The sequence below is a fragment of the Patella vulgata genome, chromosome 9, assembly GCF_932274485.2.
Source record: "Patella vulgata chromosome 9, xgPatVulg1.2, whole genome shotgun sequence".
Taxonomy (NCBI): Eukaryota; Metazoa; Mollusca; class Gastropoda; family Patellidae; genus Patella; species Patella vulgata.
In genome coordinates this window covers 29,340,287-29,366,253 of record NC_065887.2, presented here as the reverse complement: position 1 = coordinate 29,366,253, position 25,967 = coordinate 29,340,287, and the positions used below count along the sequence as shown (strand labels likewise).

At 36.7% G+C, this 25,967-nt stretch overlaps 1 protein-coding gene and 1 long non-coding RNA gene across 2 annotated transcripts; one reads left to right on the top strand and one right to left on the bottom strand.

Annotated features, from left to right (window-relative positions):
• Positions 1-4,788: 4,788 nt before the first annotated feature.
• Positions 4,789-7,017, bottom strand: LOC126807755 (uncharacterized). The gene is made up of 4 exons (XR_007674160.2): positions 6,959-7,017; positions 5,972-6,031; positions 5,334-5,470; positions 4,789-5,044 (listed from the first exon to the last, which is right to left on the bottom strand). It is a non-coding gene; the product is annotated as an uncharacterized LOC126807755 (long non-coding RNA).
• Positions 7,018-12,615: 5,598 nt separating this feature from the next.
• LOC126807696 (sodium- and chloride-dependent glycine transporter 1) lies at positions 12,616-25,506 on the top strand. Its single transcript, XM_050532444.1, has 15 exons — positions 12,616-12,621; positions 12,899-13,022; positions 14,748-14,882; positions 18,612-18,812; positions 19,206-19,257; positions 19,548-19,680; positions 20,024-20,158; positions 20,562-20,665; positions 21,119-21,243; positions 21,646-21,758; positions 22,521-22,655; positions 23,803-23,902; positions 24,045-24,163; positions 24,429-24,587; positions 25,342-25,506. Exons 1-15 carry the CDS (start codon positions 12,616-12,618, stop codon positions 25,504-25,506), a joined length of 1,806 nt encoding a protein of 601 aa, XP_050388401.1.
• Positions 25,507-25,967: the final 461 nt, after the last annotated feature.

The window sequence follows — 25,967 nt, the reverse complement described above, 5'->3', positions numbered from 1 at the left end:
AGCAATCGGGGTCACGGTGGCTAAGTGGTAAGACGCTGGCTCGCTAGCCTGGAGGTTGGGTGTTCGATCCCTGCATTGGCCGAGACACTTCGTCTCCCCCCCCCCCCCCTTTCTCTTGTCAGTGATGCAAGACCGACGGCCTGACAACACAGCTGTCAAGTCGTTCGGATGGAACGTAAAACCGAGGTCCCGTATACACATTGGCGTGCACGTAAAATATCCCTTGACAGTTGGAATTCAATATAAGAGTAGGCCGTAGTGCCGCTGTCCGGGCAAAAATTTCCCTCATAGCAAACTGCATGACGTATGCCCGTCTTCCTTGGCCCAGTTCGGAGCAGAACAGTAGGACGTTAAATCCCATTTCATTTCTTTAGCAGTTGGAGGAAATCATTTAATCTTACAAACCACCAAATAGGATAATAATGTACGAGAGCTGGCTGAAAAGTTCTAAGCCTGAACAGGATAGATGAATTGGGTTGAAACAAACTGAAGAAAATTTCTTTCTGACCGGGATACTGGCCTTGCAACACAATTGACTTTGTACTGGTCGTTCACAGATAGGCTATGAACTTTTCAGCCAGCTCCCGTAGCCTACACGGAATATCTGTTTTCATTCTATGTGAAAGACACGAAGGTCAAATTTTATCCTTTTTTATAGCTTCTTTGATCCAACTATTTCTTTCCAATTCGGATACGCATAAAAATAGGCTATCGATGTGACAGAGATTTATATTATAAAAAAGTAAAATGAAGAAATATTCCTTGCCCCTATCTTTAGTTTTCTACAGAATAATTTTACTTACCCAGTGCACTGTTAATAAAAACACAGACAAATAAGAGTATTAAAATCATTTTGAAGTCTTAATGGCGGTTCAACATTGATAAATAATGAACCGTGTTTATATCTCTGAATATGTCCCAAGTTTGAAAAGGGTACAAAACACATACAAGGTAATATGACCATATAATTATATTAGTATAAAATTAGTACTGTTTTAAAGTATTGTGTTTTTGTATGTTTTGGCACTATATTCCTTAATTATATATTTAATAATTATATGATATTTTATACACTGATAAAGTCAATACGAATATGATGATATATATTTTCATAAACGTTATACCTGGATCCTTTGCTCATCGCCGACAAGAATCGATAGGAGCGTGTTTTTTTTATATCTTCTTTTTTTTTTGGGGGGGGGGGGGGTCAAAGGCGTCCAAATATTGTCAAAAGTGACCGACAAGGAACGATATGCACATTCTAAATATCCAAACTCTGAAATGATTACTACACACACACACACTTCGCCTATTGCTAAGTGAGGTTGTAATCATAATATTTGAAATTGAATAAAATCTCCCGATAGAGAGCTCGTTAGATATCACTTTTTTAGTAACATATATATATGTTATGTATTTAGACTATCGGCTGTCGAGGAAATATATCTTTAATTCTGGTCACAATAAAAGCATGAAGCAACAAACGAAACCAAGAGATCTCAGTATTTGTACATGTGCTCACCATTTTAATAATTTGGAGTTTTTATAGAATTCCAACTGGTTTCTTTTTCTTTCTTTTTTTAACCCCCCCCCCCCCACAACATTTCAATGACTTTGGTTATAAGAGAGCGATGACAAATAATCGCAAATGGTACAGTGTATATCAAACACGGTAAACCATAGATTAATTACACGGTTTTGATATCAAGAGCAATAACTGACTTTCGACAGGGCCCACCCTTATAACTAGCTAGACAGTCCCCTCACTCTGAAAAACTCGGACTACAGCGTTTTGATGACAGGGATACTCATCAGCTGGCACGAATAAGTCCAAAACATGAATCCTATTTTATTTCGTTTTCAAAATATGTTTACAAAACGAAAACATTTATTATTGTATTTTAAATAGATGTTTATACAGAGAATCCCTAAAGGTTAAAGTAGCTAAGTCTCTAACTCAATATCATCAAAAATCTTCGACATTGAAAACACGATTTATTTGTCGCTTTAAATCAACATTGATGTTGTGATCTTACCGGAAAAGATAACCTTCTGATATCCAATATTTAAGACAAAATAAACATTTTACAATGTTTGTAATAAGGGACTCGAAAAACGAGGCTAGGCATAATTATTCCACAGGTCATGTCAAACGGTGACGCTATATTCTTATCTGGAGAGCATGCCCAATAAATACTATCGGCGTAGACTGGAAAAACCAGACACTAGAGATTGAAATTCAATTGAGAATACTGGCGTATTACAGTAAAAACAGAAACGATTGAATGTAAATCAATTTATATACATTCATATTACATTATTGTATGCGTTGCGACCCATTTGTGTCAATTTCTAGGTCCCAAATATCAGCGACTTAGCTCCTTTAATAGTGGTGCCAAATCGCATTGCAGGTTTAGTAATGACTGGTGTCGATGGGCCCTTGGTCCATTTATCCATTGACTTCTCAAATGCAACCCATGGTAGTGCACGATCCAGTGTATGCTTATTCTTAGTAAAACATATGGGTTCCAGGATAATATTATACTGTCGTAAAAGCACTGGATTCAGCGAAGGATTAACAGATAGGCACAGTAGTCAAAGGGTTAGTGGTAAGGGACCCTAGAACCACCCCTCAACCCCCACGCCGGAATAATATAATAAAATCTTGAACGTGCCTGATTCGGTGTCTAATTTTAATAAAAACCTGTTTGTCTACGAATTAACCAGTTGCTTCCAAAAGTTGAATGGCTACAGGATCTGGATGGTCGGTAACATGGAACATAGACCAAGTAACTATAAAACGTTTAGTGCTAAATGATAAAGCCAGCTCAGTTTTTCATCATATGTCACGAGATGTAAACAGGACTAGCGCTAATCTCAACCCTAACCTTATTTACATCTCAACGACCATGACAAAAATTGAGATGGCCTTAACAAATAGATTTAGCCATAGGTTTAACCATGACAAAAATTGAGCTGGCCTTAACAAACAGATTTAGCCCTAGAAAACTGCCTAACATGATGCAGCTCTGATTTTTACGATAACTAATATCGACAACCTCGTCATAAAAAAACGAGGTCCGTGTTAAACCATTGGTATTATATATGTTAAAGATTACCGAAGAGTTGAAAATTTAAATAATATTAGCCGATGTCGCCGCTGTCCGGGCAAAATTTACCTCACAGCACATGTTCTTATCTTTTCAAATAGGAATGAAGTTAGTTATTGTGAAGCTTCCCTGGTCGTTTGATTTTCTCCTGCATTGCAAATGTCTGATATAATGATTATTTTGTTTCTTTTAGCGATGTCTTAAAGATGCAATATTGAAGAGTTAAATCTGCATATTGCAGGTCTTTATTTTGGCGTCAATATTGATATATAAACTACTATATAGACATTTATTCACATGATAAGCCTATAATCCACTTTCTAGGGTGTCGAACGACCGAGATTCAGATGGATTAAAACATTCGCAAAATTTAAAGGGAGAGAGAGAGAGAGAGGGAGAGGGGAGGGGGGGGGGGTAACGTCCACTCGATACAAACTAGTTACTATTTAAAGGGACTAACATACAGTATGGTTCAATTTTATTACAATAATTCGCTTGCGCGTAGGGGTCTTTAGCAGTGGGAGGAAACTATTATACCAAGAACGGCCAGCTCTTTATCTAAATATTAGATAAAGCAACTTTAACTTCTATGATTATTATTTCGATCAAAGTGGCGGTGATTAGAATTGTGTAACAATAATGGAAGCTTTGGGGTCTCGTAAATGGAACAAACAAATATAAGTTACAAATCCCACTATTTTATTTCATAAAAAAGACAAAAATAATGCACAATACAGTTCTTGTTTGTGCTGCTTTAATGTTTTGATCGTGGGGACTATAATTGGTTAGGATGGGGCTGATTAAAATCGTCTAACTGTATGATATTCCAGGAACCTAGGCGTAGGACCCGTGGGGGTGGGTAGCTGCAATTTTTAGCCGTGATAATTCATATCTACAGCTGCAATTGATGATCTATCCGAGGCTTTGAGGAAGTAAAATTAGGTTCAATTGCAAACTTTTCAACATATATGATCACAGTTTGCATGGAAATAAGTGACTATGCTACAAATAGTGAAGAGTGGAGCACTGAAATCTTAATCTTATCTTACCGAACAGTTTTTATGTATTTTCAAGTGACATGACGCCTCGTGATTCTGGTTCGGCGAAGTTTCGCATAGCAGTTGGGTTTAATCAAATCATATAATTATACGGTAAGGTTTCACCTTTATTTCAATGGGAATTGGTTTATTATATGTTAAGCTATGTACAGTACTGTTTGGGGTCAGTGTTATTGGAAATTAAGGGATATATAGGCCAGTAACTTTTTTGTAGTCAATTTACAAAACTTGCTCAAAGTAAGGCCTTAGGACGGTAAACAACTGTGGCTGGAGCAAGACGGCAGACATCAGTAGGGGGTGGGGGTGGCTGCAGATTCGGTGAACCGTCCATTTTTCGGGCAATTTATAATTGTATAAGGATTGATTCATTCTGAAAATTCGGATGACAAAAGAAAATATTCGGGTAAATATTACTTGCTTTATAGAATCAGACTTAAATTTGTAAACGAAACGAATAATGAAAAATTATCTCTATAGAAGTAATGTATCATTAACCCATATTTTTCATTATTAATCATCATCATCGCTGCCACGCAGTTTTGGCAAGCGAGATCCAATTTTTGGCAGAGCCTTTCGCCTGGTACGTGGCATCTCGGTACCAGATGGTGCTGTTTGTGTTGGTGGTGTAACTCCTAGACTTGGTAATACTCTCCCGCCATGTCGTTTAGGTAGTGCTGGGAAATCAGGTAGAGGTGGAATGTTGAGTCTATCGGACCGACGACTATCGCCTCTAGACGTTGACGGTTTAGGAAGGCCATCCCTATTTTGTTCTTCTGGTTTGGGGGCAGATCTGGCAACTGGAGATTTAGGTAAAATACTTTCAGTGCTGGCAGAAACACATTCTTCTTCGTCATCGTCTTCTGGTAGTATCTTTGTCTGCAGAACAAAATGTAGTATTGATGACGTACAACTTAGTTTCATTTTTTCTTATGAGGTTTTGGCTAGGCTAGGCCTAAGAACCTGTACAATCCCCGCTTGATAGATTCTGTAGTCGCTCCTATGTTTTAGAACAATAGGGAACTGTTAAAGAGAGTCAACGACACATTAAAGCATTTTAAAAGCATGTTAAATAAAATTTATATGGGGCGGACATCGTATGATTATGCATCTTCAGTCATATTCCTGCTGCATTGTAGTCAAGTTTTAAAGGTATTTTTAAAATCACCTGATGCTTTTTCTTATAGTAGTAAATACCAAAGCCTACTCCAACTGCTACCAGAAGTATCAACATTAAAGTTATGGAAATGATCTTCACTTGACTATCATCTGCAGCAGTACTAGCACTTTGTCCTGTAACGGGTTCTGTAATATAAATGGATAATTAAAAAACGCTACATTATTAATTCGGTTTTTTTAATGCTTAAGAAATCTAAATATAGAGATATGTAACAATTTGGCATAGATATTTACAAAATGGCTGACATCTTAGTACCCAATACTGATAACTAAACATCCTATTCTTACAACTAAGTATCCAACACTGACAACCCAATATCCAATACTGACAACTCAGTACCCAATACTGACAACCCAGTATCCAATACTGACACGCCAGAATAAAATACTGACAACTCAGTATCCAATGCTGATAACTCAGGGGTTGTAAATTAATTACATAATAACATTGCATCCATATCGAGACATATAGTGCACTTTAATTCTCGAGACCGGGTTATGAATTCCTGTAAATTCAGGTGTGTATGAATTTATACTTGGACATCATGTGAGTGTTTTTGTTTTCAGTTAGCATGTATGCATATCGGATATTCTGGAAGGCAAAGAGAATAAATTGATATTAATTACCTTCTGGTGTACTGTTGGTAGTAGGTGTTGGAATATCTTGTCTAAGTACTGTTGCGTCATCTGAATAAAATTCATTCCATAATAATTTGACAGGGGTATCTACCAGGAAGAATAATTTAAATTTAGCAGACCAGATAATATTTGTTCTGTAAACTCTACACGAAGAGAGGCTGATTATTTAAAAGTAAGATATTCTACACATATAGACAAATATAGACTTTTAGACTTTGCTCAATAATCCAATGACATGGAATGGGGTTTAACGCCGCATTATCAATTTGATTTAGTAATGCTAAAAAATTATAAATTTAGAGTATGCAACAATTTGTTATAGATACAATCTGGTTAAAATACAGATCTATATTTCGTTTCGTTTTTTATACTTTCAATGGCCTACACTACACGAAGGTCTGACCAGTTGTTTTGGGAGGTCGCGTCAGAGGTCATACCTGCGGCTTTTGGCCCTATGACGTCAGAAATTTGATCAACCAATCAGCATTTATGTTTCTAGTGGATTACCCACAGTTCCGCGCACCTCACGCCAAAAGCCCACCGTAATAGGCCGTTTCATTGGCTAATCCCTCACATCATTCAGAACACGTCAATGATAACAACTCTTCCAGATCTTAGTGTAGTAAAGACAAGTAAAACGAAACGAAATAGGATCTGTGTTTTAATCAGATTGGCATAGATATTTACAAAATGATTCACATCATAGTGCACAATACTGACAACTCAGTATCCAATACTGACACCCCAGTATCCAATACTGACAACTCAGGGGTTGTAAATTAATTGCATACTAACGCTGCTTCCAGATCGAGACATATAGTGCACTTTAATTCTCCAGACTGGGTTATGAATTCCTGTAAATTCGGGTGTGTTTGAATTTATACTTGGACATCATGTGAGTGTTTTTGTTTTCAGTTAGCATGTATGTATATCGAATATTCCGGAAGGCAAAGAGAATAAATTGATATTAATTACCTTCCGGTGCACGTTCGGTAGTACGGATTGGAATATCTTGTCTAAGTACTGTTACGTCATCTGAATAAAATTCATTAACCATAATAATTCGACTTGGGTATTTGCCAGGAACAATAATTTAAATTTAGCAGACCAGATAATAATGTTTGTTCTAATATACTTGAAATCGTGGCCACATTTGAAACCATAAAAGACCTGGTATAGGCAGTAATGCATCTTTCAGCAACTACCAGTTTAGACATTTGATCTTTTCTGAAGGTCTATAATGAATTCTTACTTATAGGTTTAGTAGTTGTACAGCTACTGGCTGTTTTAGCGGCAACTTTTCCACATCGAACCGTGACTTCTGCTGTAGATGTAGATTCTGAAGAAAAACAAGATTTTTTTTAAAATTTTGCACACGAAGTGAAAATGAGCCAATATATATATATTTTTTTTCCATGCTAGTCATTGAACGTGTTACTGGTGACCTGGTTTGTACAGTAACGTTAGAGATCTTTCAGTGCCGATAGTTTTGTCTCAACACAAACGAGGTCATTTCGGAACTACTATATGGTGCATTTTTATTTCAATATTTCGCTTGTCCGTTTGTGTAGGCGACTACACTTGACTCGATGATAGACTTTGTGGTCTAAAGCACACCCAACACCGCCCCCCCCCCCCTCCACGATCCCATCCACAAGATCTCATGTCACATCCAAATGCCACACCCCTGGCAAGTGGGGACCAGGTTTTGCATATTCCTAAAGGGTTTCATAGAACAGTGACTTCCCAGTTCTCAAACCACGCAACCGTTTCTCTGAAATTATAAATTTTAGAACTCAAATTCTGTCGAACTTACCCATAACCGCCAGCCACACAAACGACCCTCCTTTACCTTTCTGCTGGTTTATTATGGTGAAGGTCATGAAGTTTGTCTCGCTGACGTAATATTCTTCTGTTCGGAAATTATTATTATTGAAGCAGTCTTTACCGGTCAGGATTGTTTCGTCTTTTAGTTGTATTTTCTGTTGACAGCCTTCGCCCTTCTGATACGTTAAATGGACGTCCAGTGCCACGAGTTTAATCATTTTCCCACATTCTGTTTCCATGGAGCATCGAAAGGAGCTGAAGGCAGGCATAGCTGCAGGATGATCAGAGTTTATCAGATAAACCAGGGTACCAGAAAGCTTCGAATTATCTTCAAGTTTCAGAAACCGAGCTTCTGAAAAATTGAGTTGTTATTTTGTTAATTATATGTTGGTGAAAATCGGCTTCCATAGATCATATTATTATTGGGTAATATTATTTTTATAATTTCCAAATTAAGATGTCTAATTTCCGTTTACTCGATTTTGTCATTCTTTTGATGACCTTGTTACGGGCCCCGTTAATTTATTACGTACTATATCTGTATTGGCTGTGTATTCAATTCAAGAATTAAGTCCAACGAATTATGATTGAACAGAAGAATTGGGCTTAAGAACAAACGAAGCCTTGATATTGACATCAAGGACTGAACAATGTTTCCCACCGCGACAAATTCGAAACCCAAGTCCACTAGGAACCGAAGAAAGATTATATCGGACCATAAACTGCCAAATCTTTGTACATAAGTAAACATACTATATCAGGTGCATTATAGTCGGCATTTAATAGACATTAGAACATGGCGGTTGACTTTGATGAAAACTGAACCAAGCTTACCATCTACCAAGTAACTTTTACGTCACAAATCTATTTCTCTGTACTTAGTGACAGCTGTCGTACACGAGACAGGTATGTTTAGGCACAACATAACCAAGTGTGTCAAAGAATCACGGAACTCACCTGGAATACAATAAAAACTAATACCAGCGTAATTCGGTCTGGTAATAGCTGGTGTTTTTGGACAGGTCATCGTATCATTATAGAAGGTTATGGAACAGGTTTGTCTTCCAATACATGGTGTATAATAGTCTTTATCGGTTTGAATAACGCAGTCGCTTTGTACGTTTGGGAGACAGCAACTTTGAGCGCCTCCGTTGCATTTAGATTTAGTTCCGTCCTGGCAAGATTTGTCTTTCCTTTTGGCACCATAGAATATCCCTTTAAATGCTATTCTCTCGTTTGCTGAACACACAAGACTGGCTTGTGGCGTTTCCTGGCAATCCAAACATAGTGTACCAGACTTTGCTGTCAATGATAACAAATCTGAAAGGTAATGATGATCATAATAATGGAAAGAAAAATACAATGAACCTAAAATTTTGACAGGTTTAAACCATTCGTTTTCACTCCGAAACATCTGGAAAAACTAGGAAATTTGTCTATCGATGAAATTTCTAAAGTTGAACAAACTTCTAAAGCTTCTGCAAAAAAGTTCTAAACACTCATAAAATTTAGAACAACTTACCAGCACAGAGGATAACGCTGACCAGTAAACTCAAACAAAAGACATCAAATAAATAATATGTCACCATGGTCATTTTAATCGTTGGGACTACATGTTGTGTTAAAAGACCAGTATAGATATATTTTGTTCATGATATATACCCATTGTTTAATATCCCCACAGCAATAATTACATCTTACAACCTCTAATTAAAGCTACAGTCTCTATAGATTAAATTTAGCCAAGACATATATCGTAGCTTATAGTCTAGTCATGTAAACTCAACAGTTATCAATCTATGATCGAACCAGTTCTTTCACGGGAGTCTTTTCTGCGGCATCTATACTATTAATTCAGGGTAACTATCAGTATTTATCCACCATAAAAACTACTTTAAAATCATTGACTATGGATCAGTTCGTGATTGAATTTGCGGAGCCTTCGACTTGTTTCAAAGGGCGTCACCAATAACACGGTGAGGAGCGCTTATGGAACAAGTCCTGGTCCAATAACTAATTTTAAATATTACAAGGAAGGTGACGAAATAAATGAAAATGAAATGGGGTTTAACGTCCTATTGTTCTGCTCCTAAAATGGGCTAATGACGACGGGCATACGCCATGCAGTGTGCTATGAGGAAAATTTTGCCCGGACAGCGGCGCTACGGCCTACTCTTATATCGAATTACAACTGCGGAGGGACCTTTTACATGCACGCCAATGTGTACACGGGACTTCGGTTTTTCGTTCCATCCGAACGACTAGACAGCTGTCCTTGTCAGGCCCTCAGGTGACAAAATAATTCTGTGGACAGATCTGTGCTAAAGCAATATAAAATTCATTAAAGTTACCCCAACTTTAAACCCTGTGATTATCTTATACAAAATGATATGAAACCCCATACCTATAATCTGTACGTTAATAGCATTAATACATATCATATAATTATCTAAAACATGCTATGTAGAAACAAACCTACCGGATTAATTCCGATAAAACAACTATTGTTAATAATAGTTAAATATTCAGTGAACCTTGTATTAAAAATCTAGTTGACATTGCTTTAAAACCTTGATTAAAATTAAATCAACGTAATCCTGATTAATAACAAAAAAAAACCCAAAAAAAACAATTTTTAAATTTTCATAAGAAAATGACAAAATTTCAAGGAAAATATATTTTGAACATGAAACTTTAGCAGATGTTTGAATGCATATTGGAAACCAGCACCGTATATGTGATCTATGAAAGGGCGGGGTGAACACATTTTAAATGAATTAAATAAAAAGTAAGCACAATCAAATACTAAGTCCAATGGTCGTATTCGGCATAATCGAATAGCGGAATTCAATTGACACGTCGAGTGAGAAGCATATCCTGCCAAGCTCGACACTCGACACTCGAAGTTAGCTTGGATTAAAAAGAGCTAACGGGGTAAAAATGCAGAATCTATGAGCAATTGAGGGCGATGAAGGAATAAAGGGAACAACTACACCAGGACAAATAAGATTTCATATGTCTTTTTTTTTTAAAAATCTGACTAAATGAAACAAAAAGAAAAGCTGAGTAAACTTGTGAACATATTACAGTACATGATTTTCATGTTACTTTGTAAAAAAATTAATTCTTTACTCACCTGGAAAATTTTGTGGAAAATTGCATTAAACTGAAACCCAAGTTTAAAAATCTTACCTGGAATTTTGGTTTCAGAAAACAATTTCTGAACTCTACCCTACACTTTGGAACAAATTCACGATATTCGTCATTGTCTTCCGTACTTCATAACATGTGGAACAACGGTTCACATTCTCACCAAAGACGGAGCTGATTGAACATCCTTAACCCAAATGATCTGAGGAGACTGCTGCTAACCACAATCGCCCCCAATGTCGAGAAGCTGCTACGGTCGTACCAAGCACACTCATAACATTAGATTAGTGGGAGATGAGAATAATAACTAGATTATCGATCTCAAAAATTCAAAGGATGACTTTAATTTGACAACAGCTACCTTAGGAAAAGAGGCGATTTCTCGAATGAGTTTTTTTTTAAACCGCTGACCTAATTCAACCAACCTTACGTGGTAAAAGAATACACTTGAAGTATTTTTAGGGGGATCCGGCATTGATGTTTTGTTTTACCTTTTTGTGTTTTGTTTTTCCTTTTGTGCTTTGTTGTTTTTATTTCCGCAAATTACGTACATGTATTTTTAAAACAAGTACATTGTGAAATGCTTACATCATCGTAGATAACAATATCTTACAGAGGTCGAATCTATTTGATTTAAGTCAAAAAAAAGTATGAAACTGTCTTTATCTACAGTGTTATTTCTATCAATAATGCGCCACATTTCGCTTGGGCTTCAAGAAGTTGGTTTGTTAACAAATTTTAGTTAATGCTAGTTTCCGATTATCACGATTCGCGCTACGATTGAAATTGTGATTTTAATCGTGGTGACCCATCAGGTCCTATCATGGGGCCAATCCTATCGTAACGTATCGCACGACAGTGGGAATCTAGCATTACTTCGTTTGGCATTACTAAATCAGTTATATCTCAGGTTTCAGCTACTGACTCCCATCTTTCAAACCAAATTAAGACATGCAATTAAATCGAATACACTTTTGGGGGGTTTTACCCCATCGATTACACTTTTAATTTCTGTTCAAACATCTCTCCACAACTGAAACGTTTCTGGGATTTCTCATTGAATAAATTCATCTGGACTTTCTTGCGTAGTTTACCCTTGTCAGTGGTGCTGGACGGGGGTGGGGGGTGGCAAGGTAGATAGTCAAGCCGTCTTAATGGGACGAAAAACCGAGGTCCAGTGTACATCTTGGCGTGCACCCCCGTGGTGCTGGACGGGGGTGGGGGGTGGCAAGGTAGATAGTCAAGCCGACCGGTTGGGACGAAAAAACGAGATCCCGTGTACATTTTGGCGTGCACGTAAAAGTTCCCTTGACAGTAAGAATTTAAAATAAGAATAGACCGTAACATCACTATCTGGGATAAATTCCCCTCATAGTGCACTGCATGGTGTATACTCGTCTTCATTGAGCCAGATGGTGCAGAGTTCATTTCATTCCCTTTAAGATAAAATACCTTAGTGAATTTGTAGGTTGTAAGGCGACCAGGGTTAACTGAATGTGACTGAATTATCAATATAAATACTGATGTATCTATATGACATTGTAAATTAAATATAAGTACTTTCAATGTCCTCATTATAAATTATCTATAGGTTGAGACTGGCTATATTACACCTCACTCGTTCGTTTAGTTATTCTTTCCAAAATTCAGCCGACATGTCGGTAGGTAATGAAATAACGATTGAAAAGTATTTACGGGGGTTGTGTACGAAGCACGGTGTTTTCATTTACTGGGTAGTTGTTTGCCAAATCGACACAAATGGGCATTACCATTGGGCTACATCCCGGAAGGCGATTTTTCAACCGATCCGTTACTATCATATTTTCGGGCTTTCTTTAGAAAATCCATTTTTCTCATTAAATATTCACTTTTTTGAATAAGACGGTCATTCATTTTATTCAGCTTTCAAAATATAGTGTTTACTCTTTTTTACTGCAGGATTCCGAAAGTTCTCGGGGAACATGGGGATCTCAGTTGGAGTTTATTTTAACGTCTATAGGATGTTCCGTTGGTTTAGGAAATGTTTGGAGGTTTCCATATTTGACGTACACCAGCGGTGGAGGTAAGCTAACCTGAGTTAATTTCTAAGACATTCAATCTGACCAAATTACATATGACAATTCTTTGTCTTGATTTTTATCCTTTATATTTCACTAAAACGATACGCTCAGCCTTTTACGATAATGCGCGACCACCCTATGATCCTTTAAAATGACAATTCCATCCATTTCTACCATGCCTGGCAGTAACGATTCTCTCATTCCGCTTTAATTTAATCTCGATTATAAAATGGACTGTATGGTATCTAAGAGAATATTACAATCAGTTGTAACGTATAAAACTGCTTCACTAATTTGTATCTTTGGGTATTTTTTCATGATACTTTTTTTATTCCAAAGAATGCTCGTTTAATGTTTTTTTTTTCATTATTACATCGGTATTATGAAAGCAATTACCACAGAAAAGATTGAGAGCGGAAACCTGAAAACTAAAGACGCAAAGGTACCAGACACAGAAAACATACCGTAAAATATCAGAGCCCCTGAAGGCAGGTGCCAATGTCCTTGCAGATGTTCTATATATAGTTTTACCTCTTGTTAGATGTAAGTGAGAAGGAAGTTGTACCACAGTAGTAGCAGATGGGATATTTTTTAAAGTTAACAAAAAATGGGGTTCGGCTTCTATCACTACCAATCTAAATTATCTGGAAAGAATGAATTTTGCGGTGGATTCAGACCTCGGAGAAAAATAATTGGATTTTGAAATAGAATATCGTGTATATGCATAATCAGCAAACAGTCCCTAGAATGGCAATTACAACTTTATGAATTTTGTGGATTTCAAGAAGGCTATTGATACGGTGATATGGTGAACAGACCAACGATTTAGAAAATACTAAGCCATTATGACATACCTGCTAAGATTCCCAGATTCATCCAGAAACTATTTATGATGAAACAATCTTTCACGTTATCTATTCCAGTCTTTTGCAGTAGATAGATGAGTGGGTACAAGGATGTCTCATATCACCACAATTGTTTTCATTGGTAATGAATATAGTTATATGAACACACCAGCATAACTTTCCCGAGAGCATGGCCAAGACCTTTTGTCTAGCGATAAACACAAACAAAAACTAAGATTCTGTAAAATTCGTGATCGGATCAGCATATGGAAGCGTTATAGAACTTCATCTATCCGGACAGCATCATCGACCGACAACACTCTGGGAACTGTGTTCGTATCACAACCAGCGTGGAGGAATAACAACAGTTCTCTTCAGTTCAAACTAAAGTTTTTCAATTCAAGTGTGGAGTCCGTATTACTTTAGGGGATGGAAACGTGGAAGCATAACAAGAGCATTGAATGCAAACACCAGCTATTTATCAGCATGCGTATGAGATTGCCAGGTCGCATCCCAAACCCAAAATTATGTGAGAAAAATGAACTTGGGGCGGACATACAATGCGCCGTCTAGATGCAAACATTCGAGTAGAAACAAAAGGGCAGACAGATGCTTGGACGTTATCTGACAACCTTTATGAGAAACCTGGACTGAAAGCCCATTGATATCTCATACTAGAAAGAAGTGAAGAAAGTTGCTTTGGTTGTTCCTTCGAGTTAAGTCTATTGTAAATTCTTGTCTTTCACTCTGAACGTAAAATGACTAAAGAAGAGGGAGGAGGCTGGAGAGATCATGAAGGATGCTTATTTTCAGATTAAAATTTTAGACTTTTTACTTATTATTCCGATTGCTAATCTTTGTTTTTAATATCGTCTGTTTCAGGGGCCTTTCTTGTACCATATTTTATCTGTCTTTTAATAATTGGAATACCACTGTTTTGTCTGGATATAAGTTTTGGACAGTTTACTAGTCTTGGTCCAGTAGCTGCTGCTGGCAACATAAGTCCTATATTTAAAGGTAATAGGGTTATCGCACTTTTAATGAACAAATTATCACCACACAGGGCGCAATTTATAGCCCTATATGAATGTGAGCGTCAATTCGTTTCGGCTTGGGGTATTCAACCATAGAAACATGGGATACTTTTTGTTTCAAATTGCATATGGCCTTGGACATTTTCAAATATTTAAAGGGACAGTAACACTCTTGCTGGCTTGAAAGCTCCAGAAAATAAATAATATCTCTATCTAAGTACTAGATGTTTAAGTGTCCTACCTGTTGCGTAAATTATCGATTACATCCTATTTTACTTGTCCAGACGGTTCGAAAATATTTTTAAATCGAAGTTTCATTTGAAAAGGTTTACGTTAGACGTTTCAAACCATTATGTTGAATTTTTCAAAATTTTTAAATAAGGTGTGTTAAGATGAAATTTGTATCATCAATTAATTGAAATATTCTAAAATAGTGCAATTTGTTGACCAGAATAAAGATTGGGACATATTATTCAGTTACAACAAGAGTGGTATTGAGCCTTTAAATGGTAGTAACACACAAGTGAAAACGTACGCAATAGGTGTATATAGATATGGTGACTATCAATAATCTGTGTATTCGGTTTGACCTTTGATTTAATTCAGGCAAAGCCCAGCTAAGGCATGGGCAGGGGGTGGGGGGCCAGAGCCCCGCGATGCATGGCAAAAAGAGAAAAAAAATTCAAATTCTAGATGAAAGTTTCACGGTAATCGATCTAGTGGCGTGAAGGCGGATACTAAGCTATCCCTCAACCTTCAAAAGGCTATGAAATAATCTTTTGGTCGCGTTAGTGGCCCCGCGATTCTAGTCAGGCCCAGGGCCCCGCTCCGGTAAAGCTGGGCTTTGAATTCAGGTAGGTTCCTGTCAGGACTTTAGGGAAGCGACCGAGCAATCTATGTTTATTTTAAGCGGCATTAATAAGTTTTGATTTTACGTGATTTGACTTACATCGACAATGTTCAAATTTGATTGTATGCAAAATTTGAAGGAAACCTGCCACGCCATCGCTCAGATAAACACGTTTTGACTTTCAGTCAATTATGAATAGTTTACAAGGAATTTAATCCTCGTAAACGACTTATTATAAGTAGGCCAATTCTTTGATTTTTGATCATTAGATGTGTCTTAGGTTATTTTTAAACGGATATTATTAAAACAAAACAATATATATTTATTTTCTTGTTGAAAGTGATTTGTTCTTTTTAAATTCCGTTATCACTTGCCAGTAGAGGTTATGATGACATTGAAGTTTTCCTAGAGGAAAGTTCACTTAGATAATATTGTTTATCTACGTTGCTATCGTAATAATTATAACTGATTACAACGTTCCGGGTGAAAATCATATCTTACACGTTAGGAGAGCACGTAAAAAAAATATTCACTGGCAGTTCAAATTGAAAGAATTGCCCATGCAAGTCGCCATCTTGAGTCGGTTCCTAAAGAAAGAGCCGCGTCTAAACAGTCCGAATTCGGGGTACACCCACTCTTCAGCATTTCACATATATTGTAACTTATTATGATGCATTAGGCGTAAGCAAACCTGGAATATTTAATCCTATATTAAAGCGCTAATTGCATTTTTTTAAGTCATATGATTGAAATATGTTAAAATAAAGCGATAGAATACATGGCATCTATACACACAGTCCTACCTTGTTAAAGAATTATCCTAAATCCTATAATTCACTTGTGTTAGTTGAGAAATTGGGAAAATCTTTAATTTTCTTTTATAATCCAACGTTTGATTTTATGTTGTTATTTGTCACGTGTGCACGTTTGAAATGACTCGTTAAACCAGGCATCATTATCACGGACCTTGACAATCGAGACAACTCTCTTCCAATGTGTAAACTTAGGTTTCCAGTGAAAAGAAATGATACAAATTTAAAATACCGTCGGCGAGTAGAATTTTTTTCAAATTTTTATGTAAATGTTTTATAAGTGCTAGAACGATTTTATAGTAGTGGTTTAACAAGCTATTAAGTAATCGATTTATAAATGATTATGTTTTGACTTTCCTGGAAAGTATGCAATTCTCGCTTAAGTGCATTTTTTTTTTTAAAAAAAACGTCTTAGCGGTAGTATGATGCAATATTATCATGCATTGGGTGTAAACAAAATTAATATACAATCCTGTATAAAGTGCATTTAAAAACGTCAGTGTCTTAATGGTAGTATGATGTATTGGTTCAATAAAACCATAAAAATCTTAAGTATGGGGCTTGTTCATTCAACTCAGATTAGTTCCAATCACTGAATCAGTGTGAAAATGTCTTTAGAGTAAATTGTAAAAAAAAAGAAATTAGTCTATTTCAATCGTGAAAAGAAATCAAAGTCTGATATAACATAAGTTGTGAACATATTACAGTTCATGAGTTTCAGTCAGTTTTGCAAATAAAATCCGTTAGTTCTTTACTTGTTAGGTCGACAACAATCTCTTTTTCTTTAATTAGAAGATTCGGGTGAGTCCTCTGTCATGGGGTATCGAGGGTTGCAAAGTAATACTGCACTTACAAAATATTCATATTTTTGTTTGCTTTTTAATGAAATAAATTTATCTATTGAAAGAATACTTAAGGCACATCCATCGCATTAGATTTGTAGAGTTGATATTAATATAGAGAATTTATTTTTACGGAAGTGAGTGGGCGGGGGCAAGGGAACAATAGCTTAAAAGGTATTTGGGAACCACTCTTAATTTTTAGAGTTCCGAGTTTGGGAAGTGTGGAGAGTTGAATGATTCATTAAGTTTGTAGATGACTATAATAACCCAAGGTAAACACTGGGCGTGTGTGGCTATTATAAATCAATAACAATACTACTACTTTAAGATAAATACTGAATTTATACCTGTCCTAAAATATGTAAGTATATGATTGTAATTTATAGTCTTCAGGAAAAGTTTATTTATCTAGATCAGAATACGAAGAGCTGTGTCATGTCTTCTTTGATTGACATTTAGTATCCTCGTCGAAACGTCGCTTAGTATTAAACTCAATAATTGTGTATCCATAAAACTGTACCTTGTGTTAGCTGTGTTATTGTACAAAACGTCTTTCACTTGGATCATGTCTGCTATATCACCCCAGGTGGGAGCGAACGCTAAGCCCCAAGAATGAACGAATGGGAGAAAATAACGCATTGAATTACGGTTGATCTTGTGGGTTATTTCCTTCAGTGATGCTCTATACGAATAAAATTATTATCAAATTCTAACTTGTATTGCCTCCATTTCGACTACAACAGATCATAGGCGAAGCGGTCAATCCGTTTTAAGTTGGTGTGGCGACATCCTATTTTTCGGTAATATTGTCTCCGTGGGTGTGGTTAATTCGGTAACAAGTTTGACACAGAGTTTAAAATCTACTGGATGAGCTAAGGTCGATTAACGAACACAAAATCAGTATTGGTAAATAACTGAGCATCCGTCAAACTCCTCAAACAACAATAAAAGGTTTCTACGACGCGTAAATTGAACGTTACAAGCGGTGGTTTGGACGATTTGTCTCAAATTCTATTTACATTTTAAAATGCCCGATGTAACCTCCTAATCTCTGTTTAATTCCAATGGCAGGAAACATGAAATACAATTTAAAGAAACGCCATTTAGTGTCAACACTAAAAATTCCAAAGAAAAATGTATACGACTGTTAGCTGCTTGAACTTCCTATCAAAATGCACGATACCAACCTAAATATTTTTTTATTGCAGGTGTTGGGATGTGTATGGTGACGGTTATGGGTTTGATTATGATATATTATAGTGTTGTTATAGCAACATGTATACATTACTTTTTTGCATCTTTAACGGATGTGCTACCGTGGACCGATTGTTTGAATGAATGGAATACATGCAATTGCCGCCAAGATACAAACGACACAGATTATCTCCGTAATACTTATCTTAATTGTAGTAAGTTTACAGATTATCTCAAAAATACTTATTTTAACTGCAGCAAGTTTACAGATTATCTCAGTAATACTTATCTCAACTGCAGTAGGTTTACAGATTATCTCAATAATACTTATCTTCACTGCAGTAGGTTTACAGATTATATCAATAATACTTATCTTCACTGCAGTTTGTCCACAGATTATCTCAATGGTACTTAACTGTTATGTTTACAATTTATCTCAATAATACTTCACTGCAGTAAGTTTACGAACTATCTCTATAATACTGACCGCTGTAAATTTACAGATTAACTCAATGATACTTATACAGCAGTATGTCTATCTGTTAACAAACGATGAAGAGGAGTAAATGACCTAAAATATTGAATTAGTGTGTATTCTTCGTTTACAGCTCAAATAGACAATACAGGAAGTGCTTTTTCACCCAGTGAAGAATACTATACGTCAGTATTTTTTTATTATTTTTTTAAAATATATATACATGTAGATAATCTCTCATAAACTAACAACCACTGGTAAATCGGTAGTGAAATAATATAACATTAAATAGGCTACACTCCAATACTGCGAAGACTTCATCACTTCTTGGTATACTAAGATAGGTGGAATAATCCCCATTACAGTGCTGCCGGATGATAACGTTGGGGTATAGTCCATTTTGTTGCTTGGGGATTAGTATCTATGAGTTAAATTAAATAGGCCTACCTCTCAAATAATTTTCTTTCTCTGGTAGGAATTTTGTGTTGGGTGTAACAAGCGGTATAGGTGAAGCTGGTGGATTTCAATGGAGGCTGGTATTAAGTAATCTGTTGACATGGACAATCATGTTTTTTGTACTCATTAAAGGCGTCAAATCAATTGGCAAGGTAAACTCTTATATTTACATTTTTTTTTTCTTTTTATGTTCCCATTTTGACGGTCGAGGAGCATTATCTCACTTACCCAGAAGCAAGATTTAACTAAATATATTACAGATAACGATAGACTTCTAGGGTGTGTGTGTGTGTGTGTGTGTGTGGTGGTGGGGGGTGGGGGTGCTCAAGACAAGTCAAGAGACCGTAGTACCCCCCAACATGAGAAATTAAATTTTATTTTCTGCAATTTGAAATTATCATTGTAAACTTTGTTCTACAGGCTGTGTATGAATATTAAGCAGCTGCTTTTTAAGACCTTTTAATTATTAATTTATAAAATTGATCAATTTTACAGGTTGTTTACGTATTTACCATACTACCGTATGTACTATTAACAGTTTTATTAGTACGTGGTCTAACGTTAGAAGGCTATTATGAAGGTATCAAATACTACCTAGATCCCAACTTAAATCGTATTGCGGAACCACGGGTAAGCAGCAATATGACTATAATGTTTTAAGCATTTTATACATGCACATAATATATCGTCACTGCTCCTGTTTGTCCTTTCATCTGTTCAGCGCCTTGTAATCGTCCTTGTATATTCCAAACTCGCTAGGTTTATATTCAACTACTCATAGACAGGAAACCTTTTGAAATTCAGAGCCGTGAATCATTTTTTTTACAGAATTATTGCCCCTGTTCTTCCCATACTGCTTCTACTATGAGGGATCCCTATGTCGGACTGCGTGCCAGACGGCTTTACGTTGGACAAATTGTGGACGGGTCACTGACTTTTGTTTTCGCTCCTTGAGTCTACGTTACAATATGGAACGTAATGATCGAAGATGGTGAGGTTTTGTTGACTTTCTGTAGTCTGTATATTATGACAGGTATGGGCTGACGCAGCAGTACAAATTTTCTATTCTACTAGTACATGTAGTGGAGCTTTGATAGCCATGGCCAGTTTTAATTCGTTCAAAAACAATACATTCAGGTAAGATACAACACGTCTCCATTCCCAATATAAAACTATCGCCATATTATATTCCGCAGATAGAGTTTGTTCAGAATATTCCATGAGAAACGTTCGCACTGAACTTATATTCCGCAGGTGGAGTACTGTTCAGAATGCTCCATTCCCCCAATACAAATGTTTAGTTCATGCTCATACTGAACCTAGTTTTTAACTCTTTTTTATATAAAAAATAATTATTCAAAGATTGAAAGGGGTTGGGGAACAGGCATGGTCCTAATGTCATCTCTTAGAGAAGTGGTTTGAATTTTGAAATTTTAGATTAGAGTTTGGTGTAATATGAATTGATATGAATGTCCCACAAAGCAAATGAACTATCAAATCCAATGAAAACAACATTTTAAACATGGTATATAATGTTAAGAGGACTTTTCGATACCTCTCGGTTAAAATGTTAAGATGTCTATAATACAGAGATTCCTTTATGATACCAATAATAAATGCACTAACCAGTTTCTATGGTGGATTTGCGACATTTGCTGTTCTTGGTTTTATGGCGTTGAAGAAAGGTGTTCTGGTTTCAGAGGTTACAAAACAAGGTATTTAAACTATTTGGTTGTTGTTAGGTAGTGTATTTTGAATACAAATCAGATCACGACCGAAATATACTAAGATGCAATAAATGAATGAAATGGAGCTTAACTTCCTACTCTTCTGTTCCAACCGGGGTAATGCAGGCGGTGTGCTATGAGGGAAGTTTTACCCAGGAAGCAATTGAATTCTAGCTGGCAAGGGTTCTTGTACTTGCGCGGGGCCTCGTTTTTTTTCGTACCACTCGAACGACTAAACGCCGTTTCTTGCCTGGCCACCTGTACTGCACCACTGCTGTGGGGAAACCACGCCAGAAAATCCGACGGAACTTTCTCAGTCAACATCATGATCGAACATAAATTATCTAACATAATCATGTACGTATATTTAATGATTCAGTTTACTTTCAGGTCCAGGATTGGCATTTGTTGTTTATCCTGAAGCATTGTCTAAAATGCCAGCAGCTCCATTCTGGTCAGTTTTATTTTTCATGATGATGATGTCCCTGGGTATCAGCTCTATGGTAAGCTAAACTTTCGTAACTTTTTTTTAAGTTGCTGGTTGTCATCTGCATTCATCGGAAATATCTAATTTTCACGGCTTAACCCATGCTAAAATGTACTCAAAACAACTAAGAAAAAAACCCCTAAAATATGAACGAGAGATAATGTTCCTACTTTCAGTCTGATTAAAAAGAGGCCCATCAAAAGATTTTACTCAACACTTGTGGCGCTGGTTTGTTTATGTCGTCTGATGAGTGTTACAGGATTGACATATCTTTGTAAATACTGGGGAGTCGCGGTGGCTAAGTGGTTAAGACTAGCCTAGAGGTCACGGGTTTCCTCCCGGCGTGGTTTCCACTTGTCAGTAGTGCAGGACGAAGCCCTGACAAGGACAACTGTCTAGTCGTTCGGATGGGACGGAAAACTGAGGTCCCGTGTACACATTGGAGTGCACGTAAAAGATTCTTTGAAGTTGGAATTCGATATAAGAGTAGGCCGTACCGCCGCTGTCCAGACAAACACTGTATGGCGTATGCCCGTCTTCATTAGCCCAGACGGAGCAGAACAGTAGGACGTTAAACCCCATTTCATTTCATTTCATTTGTAAATAGTGAACAGAGTGAACCTTTGGTTGATATTCCTTTTAAGAGATTCGGCTTTCACAGTATTGTAGTTTGTAGATGCAAAATCCCTCAAATTGCTATCAGCGGCTATTAGTTCTCATATGGTGCCATATGATAAAAAAAATACGTTTGATTTCTATTTTGGGTGGTTGTTTTTAGTTAACTGGTGTAGAAACTGTAGCTTCAGCCTTTATGGATGAATTTCCAGCATTAAGAAAAGGGAAGAATACGTACATCTGTAGAGGTATTATATGTTTTTGTGGATTTTTACTGGGATTACCGCAAGTTACTCAAGTAAGTATAGGTCACATAGATAGATCAAGTAAATATAGGTCCACGCAAATAGCTACCGCAAAACAACTATTGAGCAATATAAACTCATTATCCTTTGACGCATATATTAACAAACAGGGCAATTGTTTTCATTGGTCAACTAGTTTTGTTTACCGACTGCAGATCTGGCGTCCACTCGACACAAACTAGGTCATGACGGGACTAACACACGGTCCAATTTAAATTCATAATTCGCATGTGTGTATGGGTCTTTAGCAGTGAGAGGAAACCGGAGGACCCGGAGAAAATCCACGAGGTTGGACAGGTAACCCTACTCCTTGTCACGTACAAGTTACTACAACCAGGGAATCCAAACCACCCCAGTTGATTCAATGACAGACTTTATGATACAATGTTCACACGCTAACAATTCCATCCCAACCCGCAATCACCTGGTACTTTATAATGGTAGATCATTTTGGATCATTATTTACCTGACAGCACACTGGATGACGTATGCCCATCTTAATTAACCCGTTTATGCAACGCAGCCAGACGTTAAACCCCATTTCATTTCATTTTTAAGATTATATTCAAATGAAGTATTGGATTGAGTGACGGGGCATACTCTATACCATTCTGTTTCACAGAGAATTACGATTCCTCTAATATCTCTGTAAAAGATGACTGCCTTTAACACGTACCGTCCCAGCACGTGGCGTCAATCATTGGCTGAATGGCGCGTGCATTGTTTACATAAGACGTTACTGCTTCGGGCAGAATGCTGCCTTTTAGTCAATTTAATACCCATTTACACTAAATAGGAAATAATTTTTACCTACAAATACGACAAGCGTCTTTATTTGTTTTTCTAATACATCAAAAAGATGTTTCAGAATTTAATTTATCGGTGAAAAAAAGCTAATATTTGAGACTCATTAAGTCGCATTGATGTCATCCTTATCAGTGATTGTAGAGGCCTCGCGAATATTCACTGCTGATCAGTGTGACTCTACACGAGGGAGTTGAGGTGGGCGACATCAGCCTCACAGTTGGTTTGTTTCAATGTGGATATCATAAAGTTCTGAGAAGACTAACCCCGCACTAATGTTCATTCCCTTCTGTGGACTATACCCTTTAACCTGCATTTGTTTATCTATAATTTCAGGGTGGTAGCTATATTTTGAATCTGATGGATACGTTTGTCGGTGGTTTCCCACTACTCTTCGCTGGTTTATTCGAAATAATAGTCTTAGTATATATTTACGGTAAGTATTGAGTTACCATAGAAAATATGACTGTATATATTGTCTTGTCTTAGAGGGAAATAAACCGATCTAAAAAAAAGAGTTTTGTCTATTTTGTGTATTATCTATATTTTATATGAACTCTGTGTTTTTGTATACTCAGGTTTTAAGAAGTTTTCGTCCGACATAAAGATGATGGTCGGTGATACACAATTTGCCAAATATTCCTACTACGGTTTCTTTCTATGGTGCTGGACAATTATTACCCCAGCAGCCATCTTTGTAAGCACGTGTATAATAACATTTATTCAATCAAATCAGAATTTCTCTCCATGAAAAAATTAATTTAAATAGGTAGAAAATCAAATAATTTTTTCCCGATATATGAAACCATGAAACAAAATTAATTTAAATACTACGGTAGAAATCCAATAATAATATGAAAAAAATAATTTAAATAGGTAGAAATTATGACAAAATTAATCGATGTCAATTGTTAAATTTTATAGGCTGTTATAGTTTCTAAATATTGCTTTGTATTTTACAGGCAGTGATAATATCTAAGTGTATTGACTATACACCTATTATATCAGAACCAACATATCCACCGTGGTCTGAAACATTAGGCTGGTTTCTAGTTATGACACCTATAATATTAATACCGGGTTATGCTCTATATTACCTTGTTAGATATTGGAAAACACAGGTGAGTTTTGTTAATCTCGTTCCGTAAATATGTTATGGTTTTAGAAATATTTGTCCTTCGCCTTTCAAAGGAAGCAGTGGACTTTTTGGAACACAAATAACTCAAGGAACTCTGCTTCTTATTGAGAATCGTCAAACGTAACGCATTAGGTGAATGTTTTGACTGATTTCGATGATGATTAGGCTAAGCAGGGATAAGCTATTTAATTTGATTGCTAGCTGGTTTATAAAACCATAAATGTGATGGGAAATAAAATGAAATGGGTTTTAACGTCCTACTGTTCTGCTCCGACTGGTTTAATGAAGACGGGCATCCGCCATACAGCGTGCTATGAGGGAAATTTTGTCTACTCTTATATCGAATTCTAACTGCCAAGGGATCTTTTACGTGCACGCCAACGTATACACGGCACCTTGGTTTTTCGTCCATCCGAACGACTACACAGCTGTTCTTGTCAGGCCCTCCGCACTGCACCATTGACAAGGGGAAACCACATCGGAAATTGTGACGAGTGTCTTGTTTTAAAATAGTAAAGAGCCTTCTTTTTAACACTCTACCTTTCTGTTTTAATACTGTAATGTGTCTTTTTGGTTCTCTATCAGTGATATGATGTTTTAATATGTATAAGCACCACTGAGCAACACTGAGCACAGTTAGGTTTTATGCATACGATTAATTGAATTAAATTATCATTATATTTTATACCGATATAATCTTACTAGTTAACCAAATAGGTTTGTTTATTTTCCCACAGAGTTTTTCACAAATGTTTAAACCGACACCACAGTGGGGACCATTATTACCAGAGAATAGAACCGGTGTCTATGCTGATATGGGTGTCGAATTGAACAGTAAAGAAAACGGAATTGAAAATGGTGGTGGTGAAATTAACCCAAGCTATGTGACGGAGAAGGAATAACATTAGTAATGATATAGTTGGGTCCGAATAAAGTATTAAATTGGATTTTATCTGATGTGTTAATAGATTATTGCTGGGACAAGCGCTATACGATCAGTGCCGGGCCCACCTGTCAGGTCATTAACCAGGCCCACACAAGTACGCGCAGAAGACGCGTCACGAGCGCACCGAAGGCGCGCGAACGTCCGAGCGGGGTCTAGGTGGGTTCTCCCCCCAGGAAAATTTTGAAAATTGACAACCGCAAACCCATTTTCCAAGCATTTTCAGTATAAAACAGAAGGCAAATTTTTTGATTTCCTGATACAATTAGATAAATTTAAACATGCCAAGGGGCAGAAATAAAAAGGCCCTTATGTGTACGTCGAATGAATACGCGTGAACAATATGTCAACGGTTTTATGGTACAATATTTATTTATGCCCCCCCCCCCCCCCCCCGCCTCCACTTCCGACGATGGAATT

Excerpts from the sequence above, each read along its gene's own strand:
- LOC126807696 (XM_050532444.1), top strand. Across the intron at positions 20,159-20,561 it reads ATCGTATTGCGGAACCACGG|GTATGGGCTGACGCAGCAGT; the intron begins GTAAGCAGCAAT and ends ATATTATGACAG. Across the intron at positions 20,666-21,118 it reads TTCAAAAACAATACATTCAG|AGATTCCTTTATGATACCAA; the intron begins GTAAGATACAAC and ends TCTATAATACAG.